The sequence below is a fragment of the Mustela lutreola genome, chromosome 4, assembly GCF_030435805.1.
Source record: "Mustela lutreola isolate mMusLut2 chromosome 4, mMusLut2.pri, whole genome shotgun sequence".
Lineage (NCBI taxonomy): Eukaryota > Metazoa > Chordata > Mammalia > Carnivora > Mustelidae > Mustela > Mustela lutreola.
Window position 1 is genome coordinate 56027633 of NC_081293.1, and position 14269 is coordinate 56041901.

Consider the following 14269-nt stretch of genomic DNA (forward strand, 5'->3'; position numbering starts at 1 on the left):
TTTTTTTTTTTTTTCCTTTCATTTTCTTTTTCTTTAAAAACAAAATAAAACAAAACAAAAGCCTGAAGCCAAATCTTTTTAGGAGTAGATACAGATGTCATGGAGGGAGGGGGCACTAAAAACAGAAAAGGAAAGCACCAGTGAGACGCCTTTCTCATGTTCTTCTCTCTGCCCCCGAACACAGACAGCTGACAAAGCCCAAGTCACTTTTATGCCCTCTTCCCTTGCAAAAAGGAGAAACGAGGTTTTAAGAATTTTGAAAGGATTTTTTTTTGTGTGTGTGTGTAAAAGTCAATGCTATAAATCTAAAACGAAGTCTGTCTTTTAAAAAAGTTCTAAAACAACAGGAAGGAAACACATGGAAAGAAACCCCTCGTGGAGACCTGGTTGATTACAGATGGAGGCTCTTTGAAACGAGAATAGAAAAGGCAGAGGGCTCGTTCCGTGGGCAGGCCCTGCTCTGGCAGCCCCCGTGACCTGCTGCCCTCCGCTCTGCCGTCACCCTTCCTCTCTCCTCTTAAAAAAGAAACCCCTCTCCTGTGACTTGGATCCTCCTCCGATTCCCGTGGGCCACCGTGGCTGGGCGGGGAGCGGCTACTTGGCATCGAGCTTGGCCATCTCCTGCACGTAGATGCCGATGCTCTCGCTGTCAAAGAGCAGGAAGTAGACATTCTTCAGCGAGGATGAGCTCGAGTCGTCAAAGTGGGCTGAGATGGCTTTGAGGGTCACCTGGGCGGCCATCTGTTTGGGGAAGCAGTTTCTGTGTTGGAGGGAAAGAAGAGCTGATGTCACTTTGGTTCCCAGGACCCACGGGATAACTTGGCCCTCAGCCCCGGGGCCGGGGGCAGCACGGTGCCTTCTTATTTTGGCACCAGGCCTTTTGGGTTCTGTCTCATGGGGTCTCCCTATGTGCCGGCAGGGCCGCGGACCACCTCCTTTGAGCCGAGGCAGAGGGGCAGCTTGGGACGGGGCATGCGGGTCCTCCTCTACGGGAGCCACGCTGGCTGGGACAGGTGCGGTGGGCTCAGCCCAAGTCATAGGGACATAGGAATCCATGTCCCCTGCCTCCAGTCGAGCCGGGCTTTAAAACCATGACCAGCTCAGCACTGACATAGCTGGTGTTCTAGAACGCACAGCTAGTTTTTCTGAGTGCCCTCGAAACCGCTGCATGGTGTCAGGTCGTTGGTGAAAGGGGAAAATGTGCGCTCACTGCTCCCCTCACGGGCCCCCTATGGACATGCTGCTGTAATCTGCGGGGGGGGGGGGGGCTCCAAGCACCCAGTGGAGATGCGGCTGTCCGCCGGGCTGGGCCATGGCAGCAGCCTCCGGGGACATAGCCATCGTAGTTGTCTGGGGTTGGCCACCAAGCCCCCTCCGGCAGGGACGGGATGAGTCCGCTAGGCAGGAATTCTCATTTGCCTGTGGTGTCCCAGCCCAGAACATCACGATATGCGGGCCCAGCCGCACAAAGACTTCATCCTGCCGTGCCTCTGGGCCAGGCTATGGAGACCCCATGCTGCTGGGGTGGGGTAACAGCAGGAAGCAAGGCCTCACCGTGACCCTCAGAGCCTTCCCCTCAGAGAACATCTTGGGTATGTAAATCCTATCCGTGTTACAGAGGGCCATCTTGTAAGAGAGAGCATGTTCAAAACGGAAGCAATAGCTCGATTTGACCGTGAGGGTGACAGGAGAGGACAGGCCACCTTGTGAGGACAGACAGCCTCATTTCCTACCTGCTGTGGCTCTCGCACTCAGCTGCGTCCGTGACAATTAGAACCAGCACTTATAACTCCCAAAGCAGACCTTTGGTGGGAGCCTGTCCCCTCTCTGGGAGTGTCTGTGAGGGCCGCAGCCTCAGCCTCTCCTCCCCTCCCCCCCGCCAACACATGAGCCCCGCTGGCACTCTGAGGTGGTACTTTTTTGTGGGGCGGGGGTCCGAGACTTTGCACTCTAACACTCTAACACAGCAGAGTCAGTGCGGCCCAGCCATTCGAATAGCAAGACATTTGAGCCTGGTATTCTTTTAAGGAGGCTCCTTGACCAGCAGAGCCCAAGGTGAGGCTTGAACTTGTGACTAACCCTGAGATCACGACCTGAGTGGAGATCAAGGGTCGGACGCCTAACCAGCTGAGCCCGGAGCCTGGGGTTTTCCGATCACGTGTTCTGACGGGGCAGCCACTGGGGATGGGGGCCTTGACCATGGCAGCCCGTCAGAGAAGCTCCGCTCCCGGCTCCTCTCCAGCGCTGCCTTTCACACTGCGTTTCAGAGGCTGGAAACTGGGTTTCTGGCCCAATGACCAGGTCAGTGTGCTCGGCTGCGCCGGCAGCCCTCGGTCATATCTTCTGGATTGGCCAGACTGGGTGTGACTGTGGGAGAGCCGCAGGCCACAGGCTGAAAGGGGAGAGCCCCGGCCACCTGCTGCCGCCTGGAGGAACTCGTCTTACCTGCCACTGGGGAACGGTGGGAACGCCACGGACTTGAGCTTCTTGTCCTCGGCTGCCGACAAGCAGTTTTTGATGGTCTCTTCAAGCTGTTCTTCACATTTGTCCGAGCCCCACTGAGGGATGTGACAGTGGATGACAAATTTGGCTGCAAGTCCACTGGATTGGCTGACGGCGGCTGGGACAGGAGAGAAACACGGCGGGTTATTTCCTATACCTTTCCCTTTAGCCGGGGGCCGAGGCTGGACCTCACGGAAGCCTCTCGGCTGTGCGCGCTTGGGGCAGTGAGAGAAGCTCGCTGGGCACCGTTCTGTGTCTCTGATGGGACTGGATGGCTGCCAGAGAGCAGGAGCCCTGTCCAGCCTGCCGTGGGCAGTGGACACCAGCTCCAGACGAATGCGTCGGCGGCCCTCACGTGCTCCCCCTGGCCGCTAGGGTGGGCGACCTCCTGACCGTGGTTCCCAGCGGGAGGTACCCACCAGCATCATCTCTGATGGCTGAGTGGCCTGACTCCAATGTCCCCCGCCCCGTCCAGATCCCTGGAACCTGGGGGCGTTACCTTACATGGCGAAAGGGGCTTTGCAGAGGTGAGTTAGTGAAGACCTGCAGGATGGATTATCTGGGGTTATTGGGGGGTGCCCTAAATGTAATCACCTGGGTCCTTTTAAGCGGGGCGGAGGTGGGTGGGCAGAGAGGTCAAAGGTAGGAGCAGTGATGGGAGGAGAAGGTGACTGGAGCAACGTGGCCAGGAGCCAGGGAGTGGGGCGGAAGTGGGTCTCATCTTGGCTGTAGTGTGTTTTGCTTGGCACACGGCTTGTGCATGAAGCAAGTGATGCTGGCGGGGAGGGGGCTGAGGCTGTGCTGGGAACCCGGGCTCGAGGCCACACTCACCTTCAGCAACTTCCAAAGGGCCTTGGGATTTGCGAAGCTCCTTCACCGTTTCTAAGAACTCTTTGCCGCCAGCCTTTTCCAAGGCCTTCCCTGAGGAAGAGAACAAGGGAAGCCATCACTGTTGTCCTTTCCAAAGTCATTGGCCACACCGTGTCACATAGTTTCAGTAGGCCAGAAGACAACCCCACCCACCACCCTGAGAAAGCAGGAATCGCGCTTGCAGTGGGAGTCCTGGTTGCCAGTGGTCACTGCTGGCCGGGGTCTTGGCTTTTGTCCCACAGGACTTGGATTCTAGCAAACTCTTTCTTTTTTTAAGATTTTACTTCATATTTTCGAGAGAGCTTGCTCTCCTGCGACTGGGCAAAAGGGCAGAGGGAGAGCGCAAGAGAGAATCTCAAGCAGATCCTCCCTGAGTGGGGAGCCTGATGCCAGGCTCCCTCCCCCAACCCTGAGATGATGGCCTGAGCTGAAATCAAGAGTCAGACGCTCCGCTGACGATGGAACCACCTGGGTGTCCCTCCAGCAAACTCTTTTAAGGGGACTTTGAGGGAGTGATGGCGTCATAAGCAGCCTCAGGACACGAAACCTAAAGGTGATTTTTAAAAATGGAAGTATAGTGGACCCATGAGGCTACATGAGTTTCAGGTGCACCACACAGTGATGGCACAAATCTACACGTTACGTTGTGTTCCCCACTGCAGGGGCCGCTGCCTGGCACTGTTCGGCGCCTTGTAATACCATTGCCTACGTTACTCCCTATGCTGTAGTAAAGGTGAGCTTTAAAAAAAAATTGGGGGTCCAGTGTTCTGAAGTCTGGGTTCAGTCCCCATGCTGGGTTGGTCAAATTCAGTGTCTTGGCGATTTGAAGGCAGTGCTTGCTCAAGAACCTGCAGCCTGCCTCTTGTCACCAAGTCCCAAGGCTGGTCCCAGGCTCGTGGTGACAGATGACTCAGCAGGAACCTTGGGGCATGGGTGGGGTGGGTGGAGAGTTCTAGGTCCCTACTCCCAGCTCACCACCTGTGTGTGGTAAGTCTTGGTCAGAGGACAGACATAGACCCAGGACGGCCCGCAAGGGTCTTTCTCCAAACAAGCCCATGGTTTTCAATGAAAAAAGGCAGTTTGGAGAGGCTAAATTCTAAGGACCTTCCTGATGGGAGATCCCTTGGCTCTTTGATGTTAGGACAATTCTTGGTATCTCAGAATCATGTTTCCACAAAGGCCACGAGGAACCCCCAGGAGATGGCAGGATGCCCCTTCTGGCTGGCAGGAACCCCATGTCAGCACACTGGGCTCCCTAAGCCTCTGAGCTGACATCTGGGCATAGTGTCTACGCGAGATGGGGGCTGCCCCCGGGTGCGGGACAGGGCCTTTTCCCCCAATGTGCTTTCAGCTTCTGGTGGATTGGGTCATCTTGCTGTCTGGGGGCAAGTCTCGGCTCTCTCTTCAGAGTTATTATGATGGTGGTTAATACTCAGTTGAGGGGTTTCCCTGGGAGCTGGGTGAGGGGTTTTCCCCACGCCCCACAAAGACACCCAACTGTATTTAGAGAGCCACAGGATGTCACACAAGATATTGGGGACCGTGTCTTTCCAGCAGCCATTCTCCCCTGGGGTTGGGGAGCCAAGGGGATCTCTTCACGAATGTGCTTGGGTTTCAGTGACATCATTAGGAATGGTCACCTCGGGCCTTCAAGTCTCGTTTTGGGCCCTCAGACTCCTGGCCTGCCTCCTGATGGAAGAACATTCCGACACCGACCAAACAGTCTTGCCAAAAAATTTAGAGCCCGAATCTCATTGAGACTCTAGATCCAACTACCAATTTATAAGAAAAACAGAGAAGAAACATGTTTAATGATACCAGGACGATGAAGTCAGTACAATCCAGGCTTGGGAAACCCTACAGGACAAACCGCCCAGCTTCCTCAACAAAATCAACTGGAAAAAAAAAAAAAAGAGAGCGAGCGAGAAAGAAGGAAAAGATGTGGAAGAGGAGGCTGTAGATTATAAGAGACTTAACCAATTGGAGCATGTGGGCTTATCTGGATCCTGAATCAAACACATTAAAAAATAAATTGATATTAATGATATGATTAGAATTTGAACAGTGACTGATATTTGATGACATGACTTTTTCTAGTTGTGATAATGGTATTGTGGTGATGCTGTTAAAAAGCTTGCCCTTATTCTGACATATCCACGGATTCGATGGTGTGAGGTCTGGGGGCTACGGGTGGGAGGCACTGAAGCAGCCTTGGCTCTGGGTAGATATGCTTGTAACAGGGTGTGTAGGGTTTATCACGCTCTGCTGTTTCTGTGTGTGCTTGAACTTTCCTGTAGTAACACACAATGCTTTACAAAGAATAACTCAAAGGGGTGTTTGGGTGGCTCAGTCGGTTAAGCGTCTGACTCTTGATTTTGGCTCAGGTCGGGATCTCAGGGTTGAGAGACCGAGCCCGGAGTTGGGCTCTGCGCTCAGTGCGGAGTCTGCTTGGGATTCTCTCTCTCCCTGTCCCCAGTCTCTTCAACTTGTGCGCGCACGCTCTCTAATAAATAAAATCTTTAAATAAAATAGACTAAACCAGAGTCTCATCTACAAGGGATGACTGGTTTGGATGATGGTCGTGGAAAATGGAATCATGACAGCAGGGCCCCCTCCTAAACACAGAGCAACAACAACAACAAAGACCAGCACTCACCGGAGTGGTGAGCCCGGCCCTGTGCTCCGCTTCATCCGTGTGTGACCCTACTCTTCACAGCGTCCCTGTGACACAGGCGCTATAGCTATCCTCACTTACAGTGGAGGAAACGGAGGTTCTGAGAGCTTAAGAAACCTGCCTAAAGTCACACAGCTAGGAGGTGTTTTGTAGAATCCAGGCCTGAGTTTTTGCCCCAATACCTGTATCCTTTCTACCCTATCACCCACCGCGCCACTTAAAAAAAAAAAAAAAAATCACGATGACTTTCCTGACATAAAAATGCAAACTACAGAAATGATACAGTAACACACTGCTACTCGTTTTGTTTTCAAGAAGCTAGGATGTATGTCAAAACAGAGCTTCCGGCTAAAGCTCTGTCGGGGCGGGAGGGGGTTTGTCTTTCCACGGGGGTGGGGAACGAGGGGAGTTCAGGGCAGTTGGTAGGACCAGGGCTGGGTCTGAAGAAGGAAGGAGAAATTTTCAGGTTTTGTGTGCAAGTCCTGCTTCTCCCCATTGTGGTTCACCCACCCCCACCCCTGAGGCTATTCTGTCTCCTTTAAGCAAAGCAAGTGGCCTCTGATGCCACAGGGGAAACCTGAGGGTGCCCAGCATTCTGGGGCCCCCAGTGTTGCCACCCAAGGCTGAGCTGCCAGCCTCTGCCTAAATCCCAATCTCAGAAGCAAGCCCAGAACCCCAGGGACAAAGCCCTTTCTTTCTTTGCTCACTTTACTTTTTCACTGGTGAGCTTAAGGCACTTCATCTTCTAAAAAATGGCCAAGATAGTGGTCACCCAGAGGGCTACAATGTCCAGTGCCCTCGAGATCTTACCCCCCACCCCCCGCCAGTTTCATCCAGCTAGCCCGGAGCAGCTCCCTTCCCCACCCGTGGGGCAGGTGGCAGTCCCCTGAAAGGTGACTCAACGCACAGCCTCACAGACAACTTTGTCCAGATGTCCGATTCCTTTTTATGAAAGGTGTTAATTTCTAAGCTCAGAATAAGTGTGGAGGTTTACCCAACACACGTACAACAATGTTTACAGCAGCATAACTCATCATAGCCCGAACTGGAAGCCATTCAAGTGGTACCCGTGGTGGAAGGTCAGGATGCTGTCCACGGGGGAGCTAGGTAGAGGACCCAGCTCCAGCCCCGCGTGACAATACGGGTGGATCTCACAATACAGAGTTGGGCAAAAGATACAGAAGACGACTCAGGGCATGACTTTGTATAAAATCCCAAAACAGAGGACAGCCATCTGTGCTGTGAGAAGACAGGACAGTGGCAGCACTTGGAGGGAGGGGACTGGGGCAGGGCAGGAAGGGAGAGTTCTGGGGTGCTGGTGAGGTTCTGCTCCGTGATCAAGGTGCCCGCTGCACACTTGTGTTCACTTAGAGGAAAAGTCATCCAGGTGTGCCCTAACGAGCTGGGTTTTTTGTTTTGATTTTTAAGAGACTTTTAAAAAGATTTTATTTATTTATTGGTCAGAAGAGAGAGGATGTGCACACAAGCATGGGGAGCATCCGATGTGGGGCTCGATCCCAGGGCTCTGGGATCATGACCTGAGCCAAAGGAAGTCACTTAACCAATTAAGCCACCCAGGTGTCCCTAATGATGTTTTTATAGAACACCTCAATAAACGTTTCAGAAATACACTCAGATTTAAAAGAAAATTCATTATTTTCTAGTAATGCTGTTTGGGGACATGCAGGGTGTGACACGGTTCCACCAGGAGAAGGTATCAAGTCGACAATGATCCACTTCAGAAGGATGTGCCCAAGCAGTGGGTGATGCTCTAGCCCCTCTACCCGAGCCTCGGGACCTTACCTATGTCTTCCTTGAGGTCAATTTCGGCTGTGGTTGGGTGGACAATGCCCTCCACTCTCATGGAGCCAATATGGCTGATGTCACTCTGGGTCAGGGACAGCTGCGTCAGGAAGGGAAGAGGGGAGAGTGTGGGAAAGATCAAATCCTGTTAAAATCTTCACATTTCACGTCCCGTCTGTTAATTCTCATGATTATTTGTAGCGAATGTCCGCAGAAAGGACCGGTGCATGGAGTGACTGTCAAGATTGCCAGGTGTTTGGCCTTTGGTGGGCTCTTCGCAGCTCAGTGGATTTAGTTTTCACTATGACGATGGCAGCATGCGACAAATCTACCTCCTGTTCCAGGAGCAGGAATGGGCCCTCGCCTCGTCTTCTCTCCACTAGAGCTATGCCTCCGTCTCTCAGTCCTGGGGGCCTTGGTGTGCGGTGACACAGAGTCTGAGCGGCTCTTAGGAGGGAAGCCCGGGCTGGCTCTCCGCCTCCCCGCTCAGCATCCCAATTGTCCCCAGAGCAGCCTAGACCTCTGAGAACAGGGACGTGCGGCCGAGGGACCTCACTCAAGAAAAGTGATGGGCTCCGGGACCCTGACCTGTCTTCCTCGGGCCACCTTGCCTTTGGGGGGACCACATTCTTGGGGCTACACTGGTGAAATGCTGCCCTAGGTGCGCACAGCTCAGTGGAAAGCAGGGCATTTTCCACTGTTTCCCCTGTGAGCACGACAGTCACGTTCCCCTAGGTAAGGGACAGAAAGCTAATTGTCACGCGGCCATAGCCAGCCCCTGCAGGGGACCTCAATGCCACCTCTTTGCTTCCCTGTGCTCGTCAGTGAAAAACGAGGAACCCGCCCCAGGTACACTCTTCTCGAACACGCTCTTCCCATCTGCTGCAGGCGCGGTGGATCTTTCACCAGGCTGCAAACATTCAGCTCCCGGAGATGTGATGCACTGACTGTTTCCCTGTGTGTGTCTTACTTCAGCCCCGTTTGACGTGGTAGATAAATGGTCTATTCTGTAAACTTTATGCTAGTGGGAATGAATTATTTGCATGTCTGTCTTGGCTGCCGCAGACTGTTCAAACGCATAGCCCTGTTTGTTTTCTTTTTGCAGTCTAGAAAGGCAAGCAGACTGAATTATTGGCAAATAATTCATTTCTAACACCGGGGATGTTCAGGAAACATCTATTTCTATTTTCCTTTTCTGATAAATCACATCGAACCATGTCTAGCTGGACTCCCAGAGCTGTTTGAGAGAGTCAGCTGAGGATGTTTTGGGCAGGCCCAGGAATGAGGGGGGTGTGGGGGGTTCCCGGCAATGGTGCCATTCTTTTGCCTGACCTGGAAGCTTCTCTATCTTTGTCTGACCGATGGAACCATGTACACTTCTTGGTGCTAAAGAGCATGTTGATTCTCACAATACAGACCCTGTCAAAGCCCTTTAGTCTAAATGTAAATAATTCAAGACTAGAGAGAGAGTCCTCTTGGGGGAGCAGGGATAAAGGAAGCATCGTTGCTTGTGGCAAACAGGAGGTCATAAAAATGCAACAGCACATCACAATGGTCTTTATTACCTTCTGCCCTAGAACAAGGCTCTTAGAAGACAGAATGGTGAATCCATCCCCTGGCCCATCTTCGGAGGTGGAATTTGAAGTTCCTTCTTTATCGCTGTCCTTTGGTTTGGACTGTTGGTAGAAATCAGAAGGACAGATGGGAACTAATCCAGAAAAAGTCCCAAGTGGCGTTATTAAGTTCTTCCTGTGGCTGTTGACCACCTTGGATGTAAAGGAAGTGGTTAGGGGTTCCTTTCAGTGGAGGGAAGCAAGGACAAGGATGCGAGGGAAAGAAAAGGGTACGGCCCCAAAGAAAGAGTGTTAAAGGAGTTCAGAGGTACCTGTATTCCTCACTCCGATCTGGACACAGGTGTGTTATTCTTGTCCTCAGCAATGCCTACAGCTTATGATGGCAAGCCTCAGAGCGAAGTGGGGTCATTCCTAGCCCACTGTTCAACCTCCCTTCTCCCTAGGATTTCCCTGGGGCACGGAGGCAGCGGAGTGAACCCGTACAAACCTTTTGTGTTATCACAGAGGTCTGTGGAGTGGAAATGTGACAACCCTTGCAGCAGCGTTGTCCAGTAGAAATTTCAGTGATCACAGAAATGTTTTATGCCTATTGAGCACTTGAAATGCGGGTGATGTAACCAAAGAACCGGATTTTTAATCTGATTTAGTCTTAATGAATTCCAATTCAAAGAGCACATGTGGCTAGTGGTTCTGGTACTAGGCGGCATAGGAAAGTCTTACTCTGTAAATGGTATCTGGCAGCTGTGGCTACTTAGTACATCTCACTGGCTAGACCCAGGGGACTGTCTGTGGCAGACACACAGTCTGTAGGAGACAGAGGTGTTTTTGTGCACGGTGAGGAGCTCTAAAGAGAAATGATAAACTCCAGGCTATCATCTCTCACTTAAGATTTTGACGGGGCCAGTGGAAGCATCTGGCAATGTGATGACCATCCGTGCTTTGGCTTTGGAAACCTCTAGTAGACCCTGCTTGGTGGTTTAAGTTCTTGTCCCAGAGGCCCCTTGCCATTTTCTCCCAGTGGGGAGAGTCCCCAGCCCATCAGCGACGCTGGCTACACCCTCATCTTCTGACTGTTTCAGCTTCTCCTGTTCTCTGAGAGTCCCTGGATCACACAGTAACCTGGGCTCACCTTTTTGGACGTCCGTGGTTTGGCTGCCTTAGATTTCTTGCCTCCCTTCTTGCCCGATGCCGCCTTCCTTCCCCTTTTCTCCGGGGGAGGGGAGAGGATAGTTTCCGACTTGCCTTTGGTCCCTCGCTTTTTGGCCAGAAGTTCGGGGTGAATTCTGGGCAGGACACCTCCACTGGCGATGGTCACTCCTTTTAGCAGCTAGAAAGAGAAACGTGTGAACTCAGGCAGCAAAGAGCTTGTTGGTTCCGGATTTAATACTGTTCTAATTGATGGCAAAACAAGTGTTATATCTGGCCTTTGCTTTCCCAGAGACACTGTGTGATTAGTGGTTTCACTGGCTTTCCTGTTTCACCGGTAGAGCGTGTCTCTGTAGGTATCCAGGCATCCCATGGTCTCGTACAGAAAGCAAAACAAGGAAGGCACAAGGAAAAGGTGGAGGGGTTGCAGCCAGCAATATTGCCCAGGTGTGGAATTCTAGACATAAAGGAGGATAAAGAGCTTTGCAGGTGGAGAGCTTTGCTTGACAAAACTGGGTTCAAAGGTCCATGCTAGGGCTAGACCCAGCTAACAACAGATCAGTGGTCTCCACGCTCTGGGGATCATGCATTCCATCTGTAAAGTACGCTGGACTGTGCGCCTCTCCATGTTTACTTTGTACATAATTGACATGTGCTGCTGCATTAGCACAGTCTGCACATCCCAAAACAGCTCGGGGACTCCAAGGGTGGTCTGCAGCCAGGACTGGCCCATAGATAGGCAATTACTGTCCAGGACAAGAAAAGTACAGATATGGCAAGGAAGAGCCCAGAAACTTTTAAAGCAAGCTAACAAAGGTATGGTATATCTACTGGATCAAATAGCAAAGAATTGTGGCTTGTGGTTTGTATGTTTTTGTTTTTGTTTTTTTATTTTCATTTTTTTAAAAAAAGATTTTATTTATTTATTTGACAGAGAGAGATCACAAGTAGATGGAGAGGCAGGCAGAGAGAGAGAGAGCGAGAGAGAGAGTGGGGGAAGCAGGCTCCCCGCTGAGCAGAGAGCCGAATGCGGGACTCGATTCCAGGACCCTGAGACCATGACCTGAGCCGTAGGCAGCGGCTTTAACCCACTGAGCCACCCAGGTGCCCTTATTTTCATTTTTTTTTAAAAGATTTTATTTATTTTTTGACAGACAAAGATCACAAGTAGGTAGAGAGGCAGGCAGAGAGAGAGGAGGAAGCAGGCTCCCTGCTGAGCAGAGAGCCTGATATAGGTAGGGCTCGATCCCAGGACCCTGAGATCATGATCTGAGCCAAAGGCAGAGGCTTTAACCCACTGAGCCACCCAGGCACCCCTGTTTTTGTTTGTTTTTTTTTAAATGTTTCTGGCAATTAGTTTTTATTGTATTTTTGGAAATTATCAGCCCATGATGGACTGGAAATAAGAGCTGATTCTTCACCACACACAGTTTGAGAAGAAAATGATTAGAATAAAAATTCTTACACCATCCACCATCCATCTCACATTTCCCGGGGGAGGCATTCACAGCACTTGGTAATTAATTCTATGCTAAGAAGAAGATTCTCCTACTCTCATCAGAATAAATCATCAATAAAATTCAGGTGAAGAAACCATGAATAGCATCTCTGCACTGTATCTTCCCCAGCCACACACAGAGCTCGCTTATAGAGAAGAAAAGAAGGTCTGGCAAGACCCAGAGTAGGTAATGGGTTTATTCCAGAAGCAATTTTCTCTCTGAACGACTGAGCTACCAGAAATGGTTCTTCTCTTACACAATCTGAAATTTTCCTTCTTTCTTTTTTTAAATTTTGTATTAATATGCTTGTGAACTGTAGCAGGAATGATAACATAGCCAACCGGGTCCACGAGCTGTTGTGTGTCCGGCAAACATGGCTTATCGTGGTGTTTCAGACAAGACGTACCTGGTTGAGCTCCTCGTCATTGGCCACTGCTAGCAGGATGTGTCTCGGTGCTATCCGGGCCTTCTTGTTGTCCCTCGCGGCATTCCCAGCCAATTCTAGAATTTCCGCTGAAATCACAATGGAGAGTTAATAGGCAATCACAGAATGGGGTCTGAGATTTCTAGAGCTTTTCTTTGGAAATGGTCTTTGAATGTGATCACATTGATGCCATTGTGAGTTTTAAAGCCAGGGCCTGGAAAGAAACCCAGAAAGCTGGAAAGAACTCAGGTTACAGATGACGACAATATTTTAGCAAGTCCTGCTCTATGATCCCATGGCAGTCTTCCAGCAGCCCTCGACATTAATTCTCCTCATCTTCCTTAGCATCTGGACCGCTGACATATTGTTGAGCCCACCGTCACAAGAGAAAATGGTGTTTCCCAACCTGCCTTGTTGATAACTGTGGTCATGTGACTAGATTCTGGCCAATGAGAGGGAGGCGTCCTCCTGTGCAGTACTTCTGGGAAGTGTCCATCAATGGCGGGACTGTGCCCTCCTTCCCTTTCTGCTGGCAGACTGGGGACGTGATGGCTGGAATTTGGCCCAGAGGAAGAACAAAACAGAAGGAACTGGAGTCTCTTGTGATGGTGGAGGCTCCTGACTGGCCTGTCCTTCCTCCTGGACTGTCTTCTTTTGTATGAGAGAGAAGTAACCTCTCCTGTTTAAGTCACAGTCAGCAGGAGCTAATGCTGACCAGTATGGAGCCCTAACACAGGACTGGAGTCTCTTCTAGTCTCAGGAGAGCAGGGCCATCTCTGAAGAGGATAGTGATGTAGGCAGAGTCTATCTTTGATGCCCACTGGGACATCTTCCAGAATCTCCTTTTCCTCTTCACTTGATGCCCCAGGTCCCTCCTGTCCTAAAGGAAAGTGAATGGGAAGAACTAACTCGTACTCTGGGATGAGGAAATGTTTAACCCGGAAAGTGAATTCTGAATGCGGGATACCTACAAGGCTTGGAAGGAAGATATTTGGGGTTTGGGGGGTTTCCACATATCCCTCAGGATCCTACTTTACCAAACATGTCATTTGACAAATGTGAAAGGGCTGATAAAGAGGAATTTTCCTACAATTCTCTTACATGTCATCAAAATTTTTAGTCAAAATTAAAAAAAAATCTGTAGAATTGGATCATACCATCTATATGCTTTCCTCCTTTCCTCTCTTTCTTTCTTCGTCAACTTCAGACGGATGGTCTGCTCATCAAATTTGTCCACCTTCGAAAGTATTAGTGAAGCTTGAAGGAAAAATTCCTTCACTTAGAACGCTAGAGGCATGTGCCAATGTGTTGTCTTACTGACACTGTGGTGGCGAAGTATGTGTGTTGGGAGAATTTGCTGGTATAATGGCATAAATACTAAGCTCTAAAATTAACAGGCAATTCTGTGTGAGTCTTTACAATCAACCTAATTTCAAATAAATAGCACATGAAATTGCCATCACTCATAAAAATCTATGGCAATAAAAAAACTGCCTAAGTATGCCATATTAACTAAGCAAATGTGATTAACAAAAAATTAGAATAAAATACGCATTAGAGTTAAATATTTATATAGAATTTCCATAATGAAAAGTTGTAAATCACTGCAAATTCATTCTCACAAGATCTTTTCCAGGTTATTAAGCAATGAATATCGTGTTTACCCACAATCCATTTATACATTGGCCGTGTTTTCAGAATCAAAGACTGGGGGATGGTAGTTTGAGAAGTATGACCACGCTTGTTGGGACGATGGGATAGAGTATTGGAAATTCAT

At 50.2% G+C, this 14269-nt stretch overlaps 1 protein-coding gene across 1 annotated transcript in view; it reads right to left on the reverse strand.

Moving 5' to 3' along the window:
- Positions 1-13: 13 nt before the first annotated feature.
- LOC131828876 (core histone macro-H2A.2) overlaps positions 14-14269 on the reverse strand; it is a 43146-nt gene continuing 28890 nt past the window's right edge. The window contains exons 3-9 of the mRNA XM_059170047.1: positions 12475-12581; positions 10553-10750; positions 9415-9525; positions 7850-7949; positions 3334-3423; positions 2446-2620; positions 14-760 (exon numbers count right to left, since the gene is read on the reverse strand). Of these exons, the coding sequence (XP_059026030.1) occupies positions 595-760; positions 2446-2620; positions 3334-3423; positions 7850-7949; positions 9415-9525; positions 10553-10750; positions 12475-12581 (947 nt within the window). The 3' untranslated portion in view covers positions 14-594. The remainder of the gene's footprint in view (positions 761-2445; positions 2621-3333; positions 3424-7849; positions 7950-9414; positions 9526-10552; positions 10751-12474; positions 12582-14269) is intronic.